The 16,243-nt window shown below is 45.1% G+C and overlaps 4 protein-coding genes across 4 annotated transcripts in view; 1 reads left to right on the forward strand and 3 right to left on the reverse strand.

The window, feature by feature from the left end:
• LOC131889363 (pyruvate dehydrogenase phosphatase regulatory subunit, mitochondrial-like) overlaps nt 1-1,726 on the forward strand; it is a 3,120-nt gene extending 1,394 nt beyond the window's left edge. Inside the window, exons 5-8 of the mRNA XM_059238448.1 lie at nt 5-389; nt 473-1,142; nt 1,221-1,380; nt 1,472-1,726. Of these exons, the coding sequence (XP_059094431.1) occupies nt 5-389; nt 473-1,142; nt 1,221-1,380; nt 1,472-1,615 (1,359 nt within the window). The 3' untranslated portion in view covers nt 1,616-1,726. The remainder of the gene's footprint in view (nt 1-4; nt 390-472; nt 1,143-1,220; nt 1,381-1,471) is intronic.
• On the reverse strand, nt 1,693-3,036 carry LOC131888019 (WD repeat-containing protein 89-like). Its single transcript, XM_059236787.1, has one exon. It carries the CDS (start codon nt 2,977-2,979, stop codon nt 1,774-1,776), a length of 1,206 nt encoding a protein of 401 aa, XP_059092770.1. The 5' UTR covers nt 2,980-3,036; the 3' UTR covers nt 1,693-1,773.
• Nucleotides 2,983-4,976, reverse strand: LOC131888018 (aspartate--tRNA ligase, mitochondrial-like). The gene has a single exon (XM_059236786.1). The coding sequence runs from the start codon at nt 4,921-4,923 to the stop codon at nt 3,037-3,039; it is 1,887 nt and encodes a 628-aa protein (XP_059092769.1). The 5' UTR covers nt 4,924-4,976; the 3' UTR covers nt 2,983-3,036.
• Nucleotides 4,977-5,829: 853 nt separating this feature from the next.
• LOC131888809 (protein lifeguard 1-like) lies at nt 5,830-6,942 on the reverse strand. Its single transcript, XM_059237744.1, has 2 exons — nt 6,401-6,942; nt 5,830-6,336 (listed from the first exon to the last, which is right to left on the reverse strand). Exons 1-2 carry the CDS (start codon nt 6,804-6,806, stop codon nt 5,954-5,956), a joined length of 789 nt encoding a protein of 262 aa, XP_059093727.1. The 5' UTR covers nt 6,807-6,942; the 3' UTR covers nt 5,830-5,953.
• Nucleotides 6,943-16,243: the final 9,301 nt, after the last annotated feature.

The raw sequence follows: 16,243 nt of genomic DNA on the forward strand, positions 1-16,243 counted from the left end.
CCAGTATCCTATCATCAACGAGTTCAAGCGCGGACGGAAAATCCGAACCTCGCCGATTTTTAGCGAACTCGAGGCACGAGGGGCCGTTTTTGGTGAACGCATGGGTTGGGAGCGACCTCTTTACTTCAACCCATTTCACAGCCGTGATGACACGCCAGCACAATTGCCGCATTTGGGCACTTTCGGCAAACCCGAATGCTTCGACCAAATCGAGGAAGAATATCACGTTTGTCGCGAAGCTGTCGGTATCATCGACATGTCGTCCTTCTCGAAATTCGTCATCAATGGCGACGAACACGCTTTAGTGGAGTATCTGCAAAACTTGTGCTCAAATAACGTGAACATTCCTGTGGGTGGGATAATTCCTACCGGCATGCTCAACGAGAAAGGTAAGAAAAAAATCCTGTTCCTCCCATCCCCTCAACTTGCCCATCGGCCAAGTCAGATCAATTCTCCGCTCTTTATTCTGTAGGTGGCTTTGAGAACGATTGCATGTTAGTAAGAAAACGTAAGGATTCCTACTTCATGGTTTGTCCAACGCAACAGCAAACCCGAATCCTCGAATGGATGGAGGGCCATCTACCCCGCAACAGCAATATCGGCCTCTCCGACGTGACCTCGTTGTACACAGTCCTCACCCTGGCCGGTCCCAAGTCCACGGACCTCATGGAGGAACTGACCAACTCGTCCATGACCATGCAGCCGTTCACCTTCAAGTACGTGAACATGGGCTATGCTTCTGGAGTGATGGTGCAAACCGTCACCCAAACGGGCGAACCCGGTTTCAGTCTCTACGTTCAATCGGATCACGCTCTCCATCTCTACGATCGAATCATGTCCGTGGGCCGGGATTATGGTATACGGAATGTGGGCCATTTGGCCATGAGGTTCCTCCGGATTGAGAAATTTATCCCGTTTTGGGGCGAGGAACTTACGTCGGAGTCAAGTCCCATTGAAGTGGGTCGGACCTTCAAGGTGAAATTCGACAAGGACAATTTCATCGGCAAAGACGTGCTAGTCAGGCAAAGAAAAGAGGGTGTGGTCAAGCGCTTGGTGCAATTCCAACTCAAGTCGTTCAACAAGGATACTCAGAATTGGCCTTGGGGCGGGGAGGCGATCTTCCGGAATCGTGAATTTGTGGGGTGGGACACAATTCTTGCTTGAGAACAGATGTGGGAAAGCTCTTTGGATTCAATTGGGTAATTTTGTTGGTTTTCTAGGGTCGTGACAAACTCTGCCTACGGCTTCACATTGAAAAAGATGGTTTGCTTGGGGTTCGTACAGCACCCCGAAACCTTCAAAGGCCATGTCACAAGATTAGATGGGAACTTTTTCAACGATAAATCAGCAGAATGGTTCATCAACGTTGGGGGAGATATGGTGAGTGGATTTGAATACATTTTTGGTTGGTTTTTTTTTTTCAACAAACTCAAACTGACTTAAACCTTTTCTTTTTTTTCTCCATCCACAGCATCCCGCAACTTGCCATTTGTTTCCACCTACCTTCCAAAAGGTGGGTACAGAATTAGAGCAAATGGAGTCAGCTCATAACGCTAAGCCTCCAAAACCGGGTCATGCCCCCAAGATGAGCGTCGTTCAGAAGAAGCAGAAATAATTTGAATACAACCCTCAATGTGACGCAAGTTTCCGAGCATTGTGAATTCTCATCCTGATACATTGAAATCCATCCTGTGTTGTCAGAATAAGAAGTGTTATTTCTCTTTGACCCCATGAAAAAGGCCAAGCTGAATGTACAAACGTCATGGTCTTGGTTTAATACGGTTTACTCCTGTCTTTCGTTGTCTTTTGAACCTTCATCACGGTCTTGTCACTCGGCTTCTCATCACCCAAGGGTGGTCCTTCAGACCAAGAGTTTAGCAAGCCGTCTTCCCCACCGGTGAAAACCAGACCTTCATTGATATTGAGGACACTACTTCTCGTTAGAGGGGATTTGTAGCCATTCAAATGTCCATAGGGTTTCAATCGATTCTTCTTCCAAGTCAAGAGTCTCAAACAAGGCTTTGCAGGAGACGACGAACCCCCCACAATCATGAGATCGTAGCATTCATCTTCTTTCTTGACGTCATGAACGTCCACAAAGTAGCAGACTTCCGTGAGTTTGCGCTTCAATCCAATGCAGAGATCTTCGCGAGAGAACATTTTGAAAGGCTCCAGGTCATCGATGTTCCACAAAGCCAGCTCTTCGGTGTGGGTCAAGATAGCCAGGCTGTCCAGCTTGCTATTATTATGGAACCAGGTCAGCTTTTGGACTGATGACTCAGTATTGTGGCACGTGTCGAGGGCGTCATCCTCGCAAGATTGGCTGATGTCGAATATGTTCACGATTCCATCCGTGCCACTGGAGGCCAATCGGTTGGGATTTTCCGGATGGAACTTCACCGTGGTGATGTCATCTTCATGCGAGTCCCAGTATCCGCCCAAAAGAGCCGTGTCATTGCCTCGAACGTCCCAGAAGAGGAGGAAGGCATCCAAGACCTTTTCAGTACCCGCGCAAATATACCGATCGTCGCAACTGAGATCGAACGAGGTGAAAGGTTTCACCTTGGACAACTTGGGATTGGACTCCCGAGAGGAATCCTTGAACATCTTGGAACACTGGTTATTGTCAATGGACGATCGAAGATCCCAAAGCTTGATGCTCTGGTCTACTGAACACGAAAACAGGAGGTTAGGATTTTCCCAGCTGAACTTCAGGCCGGATATTTGCCCTTCGTGCGATTTGGGAAAAAAATGCTTTCGAACGAGACTCTCCGAATCGTAGATTGCAATTCCATTGGAGGACAAGGATGTGGCCAATAAACTCTGATCGCTGTTGGGGCAGATTTCCAGGATATAAGTGTTATCTAAGCCCATGGCGGCTCGATTCTTTAATTGAAAGCTCTTGGTGAATACCTCAGACACATCTTCCGAGAACATGTCTCGATCCGTGTTGGTGTCGATCTCCAATGATTCCATCATGGCTCTGAAATAATAACAAGGGTATGCTGAAGTCTTTTTAGCTATTGGATTTTTGACTCATGACCCGGAATCTATTTCATCATTGGGTTTGGTTGGGAGAACAGATCGTATGTGATATCTTTGTTTATCCTCGTCTGATATCGTAGCAGGAGCATCGCCCATGGCGTCTCGGCCTTCCGCCGTCTTGGGAAAGGCAATCACATCACGAATGCTTTTGGAATTCGTCACAATGGCCAGAAGACGATCTAATCCAATAGCAATGCCTCCATGAGGCGGACAGCCAAAACTCAAGGCATCCAGGAGGTGTTGCAACTCGGAAGTGTCTTCACCTAAAATATCTTTTAAAACATGCTCTTGTAACTTGGCGTCGTTGATGCGAATCGATCCACCACCGATCTCACTGCCATTTAAAACCAAATCATAATGAAGCCCTCGAACACAAAGAGGGTTCTTAGTTAGCAATTCGATATCGCCAGGATGTGGTTGAGTGAAGGGATGATGGGCCGATTCCAAATGATTCGGATCATTTTCCTTCGGTTCAAATAATGGGAACTCTTCTACCCACAAGAATTTAAACTCCGTGGGATCCAGCTTCAGACATAGTCTGGCCAGCTCCGGTCGGAGTTTACCCAACGCCTTTAACGTGGACGCTCGAGGTCCGATGGCGAGGAATCCGAATGCATGACCCGTGAGGTCAAGCTCAGCGGCCACCCTTTCCCTGACATGACTAGAACATTTCTTTAACAACGTGTTCTTCACCTGACCAGTCGAGTCAACCATGAAATACGATACAATCACGGACGGATATTGCGGCTTGATCCATGCCTCCAACTCTTTGACAGTCTTCACCTTGACCGCTTCGTCCGAATGGAACACGATAGCTTGCACCGCACGAGGCTCTGAACTTGGAGCTAGAAAATCCAGCTCATCACCTTCGAACACGCGCGTCAAATCCCGGATCTGGTGCTCGAAACGCAGATCCGGCTTGTCCGACCCATATCGTTTCAGGCAGGTCTCATGGGTGAGCCGCAAGAACGGAGTGGAAGGCCGAGGCTTATCCTCGGGCCAACTATGCACAATGAGTTGCTCGACCAACCGACGAATATGATCGGGATTGGTGAACGACAACTCGATATCGAGTTGCGTGAACTCGGGTTGGCGATCCGCCTTGGCGCCTTCATCGCGAAAGCACTTGGCAATCTGGAAATAGCGATCCAATCCACCCACCATGAGCAACTGCTTAAACTGCTGCGGGCTTTGGACTAAAGAATAAAATTTATCCGGGGTACGCGAAGGCACCACGAACTCTTGAGCTCCCCCCGGCGTTCGTCGAAACAAAACGGGAGTCTCGATATCGACAAAATCATGAGCCGTCAAGAATTGCCGCATGGCCATAATCATCCGGGATCGAACCTTGAGATTGTGTTGCAACGCGGGTGTGCGAAGGGCCAGATAGCGATACTCCATCTGCAGACCTTCTTTGGCCGCATGATAGCCTCGATTCAAGAAAGGAATGGCCGAGCTGGCCGGGTTACTGGCCAACAACTCGGACACCCGGACCTCTACTTGACCCGTGTCTAACTTGAGGTTGATTTGATCCACGGGGCGAGCCAGGACTTGGCCTTGAACGGAGAGGGTGGATTCTAAGGGGAGTTCTCGGATCCGACCCCACAGATCCCGACGATCAGAAGGGATGATGAGTTGGGTTTGTCCGTGAGTATCTCGGAGAACCAGGAACTTGTCCATGCGAACAAATTGGAGCCAGCCCGACAAGCGAACGGATTGACCCACGTGCCCGGGACGCAGATCCCCGCAGGAATGGCTCCGATCCGAGAACGATGACGACCATCGGGTACTGATCGTCCCTTGGGTGTTAGATGACCCTTTTGGGACCCCTGTCCCAATGCACCGTGGGTATCTCAGGCCGCGAAGGACACCAGACATGCTTTACGGGTCATAGGGGGTTATGCCGCCTGTGTTTATTTGTGTACACTGTAGTTTCGGCTCTAGGTTCCGTGACACAGTCATCTCCATAGAAAACCATAACAAGAATGATTAGGCTCAACAGGAGCTGTACCACATGAGCATGTTTTCAGGTCAGCTGACGCTGGTGGAAAAGGGACCAAGATTTTTTGTGAAATCTCACTTCAGGCAAGTTGAATTATTCTCATGAAATGTTTGTTATTCCTCTTTCATCTTAATTTCTTTTGAATCTTACAAACATACAGCTAGAAAGAGCGGTAGAATAATAAAGGCATGCTTTTGGGGGCTTAATACATGCAATATGTCAAAAACAGATTCGGATATTAGTAGAGCAAATCACATGCTCTATTGATTGCCCTTGTTTAGCAACGCATGCCAAAAGTGCAACAAAATGTTTCTGAAATTGCAATGCAATAATGAGGCATTCAGAATTTTGTTTCAATCTCCCAACAATGTGCTTGAATGTGAGCGACATGATTGTACCTTTACGTAATCAAGGTAGTTCCAACACCTCTGGAGGTCAGCCTCAACCCAGGCTTTTTCCTTGCCTTTCAGTTAATGGATGAAAACTTTAAGTTTAACCCATTTAAACCCCTTCAAAATTTCGTTCTTAAAAATGTGGTCCGACCACTTACTCAAACCCGTTTCATGAAGCATCCTAGACAAGAGTAATTGCTTGACAAGGAGTCGTATCAGGGGTTTCTACTCTGAATTTGGACTAGCCATCAATGATTCAAATTTATACCATAGTTGTCCGAAGTAGCTTGACTACGAATGAAACAATTTGCCCACCAGTGACAGCTAAGACGAAAACAAGCAATCGCAGCGCCTTTGATCGATCTATACATGAAGTTATCTATGGTCATCTTGATCAACTCGACATACCTTAGCCTCAACGGTAGCCTTATTTATTAATGTAACAGGTTTTTTTTGTTTAGAAAAAGATCTCTTATTGTTAGAAATAGCTTGAAAAGGTTTTGACCATGGGTTTTTAGCGACCGCCTCCGAGACCGAGAATGCCCATGAAGATATTGGCCACATCCACATAGAGTTGCGTGGCGGCAAAGATGGACTCCTCGGGTGATAGTCGGTACTTTTTGGAGCCCAACATGAGCTGGGTGTGGTAGATAAAGAACAACGAAAACAAGAGCGCCAAAAGGCCCGAGTAAACCACGCCCATTAAAGGGTAAGACTTGAGGAAAAATACCATCATCAAGATGGCGAAGATGAACAAGATCCAACAGGCGGCAAACAAATAGATTCCCCAACCCGTGACGTCCACTTTGGTCTGACAGGCGAACAAGGTCAAGCCCAGGCACAATAAGGCCGTGATCCCAATGGCCAGCATCACCCAATTGACATCATGATACAGAGCTAAAACAGTATGAAAACACATCTTGAAATGAGCCCCACCTCCAAGGGAATGCCCACTGCCTACCTATATTGGCCAACATCAAGGATACAGCGGCCGTGAACACCAACAGAGCGATGACATTCCCCGGGGATTTTCGCCGTACATTCGAAGAGCAGATCAGGGTGAAGTAAGTAATGATAAAGACCAAATAGGAGCCCCAATACAAACTAAGGCCATACAAACTGGCGTTGACACATTGCAGCGATCCCGCAGCATTCAAGGCCACGTCCGAGCAATAGAACCGCTTGATGGCCGGAGTAAAACAGAACACACCAATGGTGATCGTGGTCAGACTTAGTTGGCTCATCAGAATGGCATACACTTTACGCACGAATTTCAATCGAATCCTCTTTTCGTTGAAGGAAGAGCCAAATCCCTCGGGCAGAGGGTTAATCCCTCCCGTTTCCACGTCTTGAGCTGTTCCACCCATGATGATCGAGGGGTCCGAACGATGGATAAGGCGTATTTCTAAAAGGCGAAAAATTCTCAGTTTGGAGTCGCGTTCAGGTAGTCGAAGTGGATATCGAGAAGCCACTGACGCCCATGACTCACACTTAGGCAGTGTGGCCGGGGTTTGAAGGGAGGTGAAGACCTAAACCTGGATGATCCTATGCCAATGAACATTTTTCTTTTTACAGTTTCTACTTTTAGACAGGAGCGGAATCGCTAATAAAATGTTCAATGAATGAAAATGAACACGAGTAGCCATTCAAGATTTTCGGGACATTAGTAACGAAATTACAGTAATTTGTTTCTTTTTTTNGGACATTAGTAACGAAATTACAGTAATTTGTTTCTTTTTTTCGAAAAAGGAAATTCAATTCCAGTACATTTAAGATTGTGTAATTGTAACGGTCCAAAAACTAAAAAAAATACTCGTCACTAGAAACCTTTTTAGCTTCCAGAATGACCTTCAATTTTTCGTTTATCTTCTGACAGCTGAGGAAACCAAAGGCTCAACAGAAATTGTCTTTTTTTGCTATGTCCATCTAGCATATTATGAACAATGAAAGGGTTGAAAATTGTGCTTGCTCTTAACTACTCTGAGGGTGTTCTTGGTTTTAAATCTTGTTGATTTCCTACTTTATTGTTGACATTGTCTCAATCAAATTCCGTTGAACTGAAGACCTGATTCACTGCAATTGTCACGCAAGGAAAGTCCTTCTTTGGCTTGAGTATGATGCATCAAATTTCCAAAGCCTCCACATTTTCACGACTTAGGGCAAAGGCTTCTAACAGGGCAGCTTTAATGGCTTGACATTATCTAATACTGTTTTTCCATCATGACTTTTGCGGCATTGTGGCAAACCTTCAATAATCATTACCCCATCCAGGATACCCAATCTTGACTCCTTAAAGCATTATTATGCAATACATTTTGAACAATTATGCTACGAATAAATGCCAATGCTAATTCTTGAAAAATGTTGACACGAAGTGTTCAAATGTTACAGGTTAAACCTGCTTCAAGCAAAAAACACAATTTCTTTTGAGCAAGATGGTCTTGATGGGGCAAAAAATATAAAATATTGGTCATTTAAATCTTAGAAAACATAACGAGTAACAAGTAACTGATCACATATTTTTCGAGTAACGCTTGTCTACCGAATTACTATTTTTGACCAAAGTAATTGTAACTGTAATTCATTCCTTTTATTGAGGAACGACTAATGCGCTGAAGATTTCGAGACAACTGACCAACCTGACTCACATATGGCAGGGTAAGTCATGGCTGAAGTAAAAATATACTTCAGGATCTTTATATAGCACCTTTAGGTACAGGCAAATGTATAACCTTCTGCCATCAAAGGCCTGATATATTCATTGATTCATTGGTTTGAGTTGATTTATCTCGACCCAGAGTAAGGGAAAGGTCGTCGATATAATTTCTGGGTCACGCTATCGTCGGGTTCTAGTCATTCAAGACCAGGTGGAAAACCATTTTCAATTTGTTTTAACGACGATTCTCGCAAATCATCCTTTTCAATAAAATTCTTTAAGACAATGGCTACGAATAACGCTCCTGAGAAGGAATGAATGGTAGGGAACAGTGCTCCCAAGTCCCTCGGCTCCAAAGATGCCAAAATACCTCTCAAAACATGCCAGAAAATACTAGACCATGCTAGATTCAACCCAGGATATGCCAGAAAGCATGGCAGAAAGAAATAACATATCATCTTTTCTAATTCTATGGTCCATGGGAAAAAGGTAATAAGCAGTAGACAATCTGAAAATATGTAAATGTAGAGAGGCATAACTGTTTTTTTCCAAAACGAGCTTAGAGAAAATATTTTTTTGATATAATGCTGTCAATATTTGCAGATAAGTAAAAAAAAAATTTCTACTGGTCAAGATTTTCAATTGAGAGAGTGTGGCATTAAATGCGCTTAACTTGAATTGGACTGCACTAATTCCTTTCACAACACACTGGCGGTATAACCTAGATATTTAGAAATTAGTGATAATAAAACAAATTTTCTGCACCTTGTAAAGTCAAACAAAAGGAGCGAATGTAGCCGAGTAGTCTAAGAGGCTTTTCGAACAACTACAGGGAATGCAATCCTCCATTTTCCTCTGCGCTGAGGTCCAGCCAATGCGAAATCTAGTCGCGAAATGGTCTGTGCCCTATTCCAGTGATCAAAGGGCGGATTGGGAAGTGCCGTTTTAAGCCATAAAATGTCACTTTTATGTGAACAAAATAATGATAAAGCGTGAAGAAATTGTCAAAAAAATTACATGATATTTTAACATGGTAGCATTGGGCAGTGTAGCCTTTGCCGCATTGAAAGCCGCGACCCACTCTTTGTCCCAGGTGACGATCTTTTTGCTTTTACTTCCTGGCGAGGGCGCTGTTGCGACTCCCCTAAACTCTCTCGTTAACGATTTAGCAGCAGAATAATATAACCTTATAGTTCTCACCTTGATTTAGAAGTCTAGACATAAAATGACACACAGCTGGTTCGCATGAGGTTGTCTCTCCGACTGAACTGGCCGGAAAAGGAAGCTTATTTTCTGTAGATAGGTTTCGTGACATGATTAAGGCGGGTTCCTGTTGTACGAACATGTCCATAATCCGAAAGGGGAACGTCGGATCCGGTCAGAGAGTTACGTTGGTTGATCCTCGATTGGCTCCTAAGATATCACAATTATGACATACCCCCCAAGAAAAAATCAACGATGCTTGCTTTTTCTTTTATATTTAGGCAATGGCCATAAGCCCAAGCCGTTTTGCTCAAGCGGGCTGTATATCTTGCACAACCAATTTGTGGAGCCCTTTTGAAAAGGTGTAGTTCATAGCAATATTTTTGCGGTAGTTTACTAGCGGGGTTAAAGTTGGCAGGACATGACTAACTTACCCTATGTACTATGATCGAACTAGAATCTCTGGTCTTGTCCACAGTGCTCATTAGACCAAAGTGCAAAAGGTAGTGTGGTAAAAAAAGGAAATGTCACCATTACCGGGTCATTGTCCAGAGTTTGTAAAACTCCAGGGGTCAATAGTTTTGAAGGTTGTAAATCTTCGAACCTCATGCATAGTTCTGTCATGGTTTGTTTTTTTTTTTTGCTTTCGATATAGTGGACTGTATTTTTGTATGAACGTCATTGGAGAGAGGCATGACTGGAGGTGGAATTTGTTTTTTGTTTGAGTGGCTGCCAAATAGATGCATTGGTTTTTTTTTTAGTTATTTATCCTCCTCTCATTAAGTCTTTATAGAAGCCTCTGTGTTTGTCTCTTTTCTTCAAACCTTGAGTAGACGATACCGTAGCATCTGTTTTGGACTCATTGTCTCTCAAGGTTGGAGGAGCAGGATCGGCAATCATGACACTTGCGTTCCCGGATCCACGTCGCCCTCTTCCGTCACAAGCTCCCGGCAGGGTCGGCTTCGACGAGGAGGTTGGAACACCAAATCCGGTAGGCCTCCCAAAATCTGGGTCCGTCTTCGTCTCATCTTGGCTTCCGTCACTTCCAATCCTTTGTGGGGAATTGGGCTCAGTTTCTTCTGTGCAATCAGGCTCCAGTAGCGCAACTTGGCGAACCGTTCTTTCAAGGATTTGCCGTTGGGCTTGCGAACCGTGATTGCAACGACAACGTTCTCTTTATTCTTTTGGATAGTCTCGATTCTAGCGAGGCTCCACGAGTTTTCAAATTTGAATCTTTTCTGAGGATGACCACGTCCCCGATTTCAAGTTCACAGGAGCGCGATTTGTCCACTTTCTATTAACACTAAGCTCTTCTACGTACTGTTTTTTCCATTGATCCCACAATTGGTTCAGTACCCGTTTTCTTGCGGCATATAGGTGCAAGAAATTGCCTCGTCCATTATCTATGTTGGCTGTTACAAACTCGTTCATCTGCCTACCATACACTAAAAGATTTGGTGTCACGACAGTCCATTGAGATGGATCATTATCCGTCACTCCGAGGGTCTGTCATTAATAATGCACGTCAATTCTCCCAAAACAGTCTGAAGGGATCTCAGAGTTAGGAGCTCTTTTTGTAGCATTATTCTGAGCTGCCGTTTGAGCACTCCAATCATCCTTTCCGTAACACCATTGGTCCAGGGGCCTCTGGAGTGCTATAGATCCATTTAATGGCTGCCTCCCCATGGAATCTTTGTGCTGAGAGTTGGTTGAAATCAACGTTTTTTCGCCAGTCTTCAAAGTGACGATCGGCTGCCTTGAAGTATTTTGCATTGTCAGAAATAGATTACTGAAGGCTTCCCACATCGGCTAATAAACCGGCGAAACGCGTCCAGAAAATCTTGCGTCGAACAAGAGTTTACGGTTTCAACGTGGATCGACTGGTGTGTAAACAGGTAAATAGGACCAACCATATCTTGAAAGTCTTTGGATGGACGCACGCATTTTCCAAGCTCCCGGATTTACAGATTTGTTGTTCATGCGTCAAGTGTTTAAAAGCAATATCAGTCTTGACTTTCGCATTCAACTCTGGATAGCAATCGTGTTTACAAGTCAATGGACCCGTGTAATCCACCCCACGTTTTACCCATGGTTTTGGGTTGTCTAAACGCAAAGCTGGCAACGGGGACATTTTTGGCGAATTGAATTTGATGTAGCGACATCGGGGGGTCTTGCACTTTCTGACGATGCTCTTCACATAACCAAATCCGCCAACTACCCAATTTTTTGTCTCAATATATTAAACGTCTGGCGTTGACTGATATGCATCTTGAATGATGGAGGTGTAATATTTTTCCTTTCGGCCACCAATCCTTTTGGTAAAATCATTGGGTTTGCAAACTCATGAGTTAAGGAAGACGATAAATGCAGTCTCGTTTCCATTTTGATTACTTCTTGTTTTGCGTCCCAAATACAGGAAGAATTTCTTAGGATTGAACCTTTTGGAAGCCAATTAGGCTGATCTTCGTTTTGCTGCTTCAGGAATTCAATCTCCTTTGACAGCGTTCTTTCTTGCTCATGACGAACTAGAATTGTCTTCCGCCCAAGATACATCTTCGTTACTCAAGTATTTGACGTTTGAGTTGGGGGTTTGCTTTGACCCACTTCTCTTCCCAATTCTTTGGAATAGCAATCGGATGCGGACCAACACTTTCACGATCTTTAACCATGACTCGCAATTTCTACCAGTGTATCTAAGAACGCCAATTTGCGGGCTGCTGCACGTTTTTCCACATTGCCTTTTGATTGTCCTTTGATCCTTCTCATCTGGGTAAAGTACAAGTCGACTTCTTGCGAACAGTTTGCCAAATAGAGGAACTGGTCCGGATCGGTATTATCACTGCCTCCCTGTGGCTTAATAATTGTGCTGGCCACCACTGGCTGCACCGGCCATTCCTTTCTTGGTTTTGTGAGAAAATCAGGACCTTGGACCAAAAATCAAATTTGTCTTTTAGCTCCATGAGGCTGCACCCTCGGCTCGGCAAATCAGCCGGGTTGAGCTTGCCTGGGCAAAATCTGATCTCTGATGTTTGGGTCTTCTCTAAGATTTTTTCAATGCGGCGCTCCTCCCAGACTTTACAGTGCCCTTTTCCTCGTTGAGTTCGTTGCAAGTTTAAAAGGGAATCCGTAAAATAGACGATCTGTTTTTGGTTGATCTCTCGATTGAAGGCGTTTGGAGGTAATGACCCAGATTCACGGCCATGAGCAGTCCTATAAGTTCCGTCTGGCAATTGTAAGTGCGTCCTTAGCCTCGGCGCCACTGCGTAAATTTTTGGGCATTAGTGAGCTTTTTGAAAAAATGAGTTGCGAATTTAGCGACTCTGTGGCTTTTCCGCAGATAAGATAGGCAGCTACTCCATTCCCGCCGTGCTGGCATCAGAGAAGATAGTCAGAAGTACGATGGGGCCCTAGTCCACCTCGGAAAGGAAAACTCTTTCAACAATGGGATTTGATCAATCCATTTTTTGAAGAGCTCCACGGCTTGTTGAGCCACTGGGTCAGACATTTCCCGCCCCTCTTCGTCTTTCACTCTTTTTGTTAACAGATTCTCATCCCATTTCGTTTTGTTGTACCATAACATAGGCAGAATACTTTTGAAATCATCATGAATGGTGACACGTATCCCTGGGTATCAAAAGACTTGGCTTGCCAGGGAAACATGTCACGTCTGGTAATTACAGTTGCGTTTCTGTCAAATTGAAGGAATTTATCGTCCAAGTCAAAATTGAACTGATCCGCGGCATACTCTAAATGCAAGCCTAAGAGCGAAATTTGCCCCGATCTATCCACCCTTTCATCGGCAACGGTATTTAGGACCGTAGGGTCATTACAGGAGACCTTATGTCCATAAAATCCCCCACTCTCCAAAAATGACTAGAATTTGCCGAATCAAGTTGGCCATTTCTTGGGCCGTGTCGGCCAATACCAAGATGTCATCCATGTAAGTTTTATCAATAATAATCCGAGTTGCTGATGGGTATTTACTCTCCCATTTCTTCGCCGTTTCTCTCAAACACCACATAGCCAGGAACGGGCTGCAAACGCACCCAAATGGTAAACGAGTGAACCTGTACATTTGGGGTTCCCTCTGGCCTGGAGGTCGCCCAGACGTAGCGAAGCATGTCCATGTCTGATTCCTTTTCTAATCGGACTGATAAAAACATTTTTGAATGTCGATTGTAGCTATGTACTTCTTTGTCTTTGAAATGCAAGATAAGTTCCATAATCTGGGGCAGCAGGTTTGGCCCAGCGTGTAGGAGCTTGTTTAATGTACGGGTGCTATTCTGTTGGTCGGGCAGGGACGCATTGATAACAATTCTACACTTATGGGTCATCTTGTGTGGTCTAATGACGGGATGACTGGTCATCAACATACGTGGGAATGGTCGGTGCGATGGTACAGTTCCAGTGGCACTACTTCTGAAAACCCTTGTGCATGAAAGTCTTCATAAGCATCAACAACCAGTTCCACATGTTCTGGCCGTACGCGGCACATGACTTTTCGCCACATAGCCACGGCACGTGCATGATTTGAGCTAAGAGCGCGACCCTTTTCCGAAGAATCTTTCCAAGGTAATTGGACCTTCCAAAATCTTTCGCGTACATTATGCTTTGCCGTGGACTGTTGATTACTTTCTACCCAAAGCTCAGCTGCCGTTTTTTGTTTTGATATCGGACTCGATTGGGCGTGATACCCACGTTCTCTCCGGACCAGAACTTACCAAATCAAATCCTTCCGCTGCGTCTTTATAACAACATAGCCAACTCAAAGTTAAGATGGAGCGAGTCTGAGATTGAAAAAAACGTCTCCAAGCATTCCTTCTTTCGTTATCGCCCCTCGGAGCATCCATCCAGTTTTGTCCGTTTGGCTGAGGGACTTGGAGTAATGGAGAAACTCGTTGTTCCTCATCATAACTGAGAATAGTATGGCTCCGCCAATAAAGACGTTGAGTTGCCGATGTTCCACACTGGGATATATTTCAGTAAAATTAATGTCGTTCAAGTGTGCAAATGCTTAGGGTCCGTAAGAATAGGTTGTAAGGGCTCGCCAATCGTATCAATCGTGGTTGCTAAGATAGGGGGGGAAACAAAGGACTTGTCTAAACTCATCAATCCGAAGTTGACCTGAAAGTTTCTCGAATTTTGACCGTCCTGCCTCCAGCAACGTTCATGACCAACGTCGTAGGAGTCCCATGTAAACGCAGATTCCTAGCAATACTGGCCTGGACCAAACTAACATTGGCTCCCGAGTCACTCAAAACTCGCACCTTCATAGATTGCATTGTTTCTAAATTTACCAAGAAACAAACTAAAGTACCTGATACCCCTATCCAATGTGTGCTTCGACTGGAATAATAAGGATAAGGGAGAGGGAATGATTTGAACCAAGATCAATTGCCTCAAAAACATGTTATTTAAAAGGCTATCCCTGAATGGAGTCAATGCTTTTGAACAAGTATTTGGGAGAAATCTCTCTACTTCTCATCATCCTTTTGCTTCCGATCTTTGGCACGAATATTGGCGTTAGCTTTCCCTTGAGGTTTGTTCCTCTTGTTCATCTGGTTGGCGATGGATTGGATTTTGAGGTCGATTCCTTTTGCCCATTTGGCCTAGGGACGCCTCCCCTTCATTCCATCATTTGGCCTTTTGTACCCTTGGCCTTGTCGACCCTCTCCACTTCTGTCCAACCGAACCCAGAGAAGCTGTAACGACTTTTGTTGGCTGGGCACATCACAATAAAGTGATCAGCCCGATGCCCTTGGTTGTGGCAAATGCGGCATTGGCTCAGACAACGGTGGCCTTTGTCGTAGGGTTTGTGCACTTGGCACACTTGGACTGAGCTCGACACGTATTAAACCATTCTTGAGAAGACATTCCAAGGGCCGCAGGGCACTTCGCCACAGCATGGCTTGATTCTTGGAGCGGGCAAATAAAACATCTTGGACTGTGTTTAGGCCTTTTTGATGACTGGAGAGCAAAGTTTGAGGCGGTGGCCTCCGGTTGCTCTGGATTTGGGGCTACAACGTTCCGGTAATTCCGTGCTCCAGCAATTTCAACCAAGCCTGGAATTGCTCTCGACACACCACCATTCCAGCTTCCATTCTGGATGGGTTCCCCCCGTTTAGCCATTTCCTTCAAATCTAATTTATATTCTTGCTTCTTTCGTGCCTTGGTACCCGTTCCATTTTGCGCTGATGCCTCCGGTGACATCGCATGCAAGAATGTCATCATGAGCGAAACACATTCATGTCTACGTTTTCCCGTTCGAAAACGTCCCTCATGTTGTAGAGAGGCGTCAAAGGAATGATCAATGGCTATTGCCCGATCTGCTGAAGACTGTCGAGGTGCAATCTCCACTAGTGATGTAGAACCCGCCAATACTAATAGATCTTGAAATCTGTCCATGAGGTCTTCCATCGCTGCGTCATAGGAATTGTTGGATTCACAGGAGTACTTCGAGACCATTCGAGCGCGGGTCCATGTCTAGGCAGTCCTTAAGCTGTGAAAGAGCGTGATCGATGTACACCTCGAAAGGTCTCCATTTCTTTCAGGAGGTTGAACCAAGAACTTTTCCAATTAGAAAATTTCATTAGCACATCGGACTCGCTAACATCACCCGCAAACGGTCGGATGAATTTAGCGACATCAAATTGCATCATGGTCTTGGTTACTGGATCATGGATCGGGACTATCGTCCGATGCTGGCGTTGTCCTGGCTCCTTGGATGGGTAACACGAACCAGATTCTTGGTACTCAAGACGAAGCTGCCAAGTGGGCTACCCGATTCAGAGTGCTGGAATAATCCGAAAGACAAGGGATCTGCGGAAGGCTTAAACCAGGTTCGGCTGGCCTCCTGATAACTGGATTCCATGTTGGGCATTCTCGTTGACTCAATGTCCCGGACCAGTCTTTGGGCCTGGAAAAATTCGATCCGTGCAGAGGGAT

Source organism: Tigriopus californicus, chromosome 10 (assembly GCF_007210705.1).
Source record: "Tigriopus californicus strain San Diego chromosome 10, Tcal_SD_v2.1, whole genome shotgun sequence".
Lineage (NCBI taxonomy): Eukaryota > Metazoa > Arthropoda > Copepoda > Harpacticoida > Harpacticidae > Tigriopus > Tigriopus californicus.

Coding starts and splice junctions, on each gene's coding strand:
- LOC131888019 (XM_059236787.1), bottom strand. CDS start 2,979: ATGATGGAATCATTGGAGATCGACACCAACACGGATCGAGACATGTTC.
- LOC131888018 (XM_059236786.1), bottom strand. CDS start 4,923: ATGTCTGGTGTCCTTCGCGGCCTGAGATACCCACGGTGCATTGGGACA.
- LOC131888809 (XM_059237744.1), bottom strand. CDS start 6,806: ATGGGTGGAACAGCTCAAGACGTGGAAACGGGAGGGATTAACCCTCTG. Junction 6,337..6,400: donor CTTGATGTTGGCCAATATAG/GTAGGCAGTGGG, acceptor ATACTGTTTTAG/CTCTGTATCATGATGTCAAT.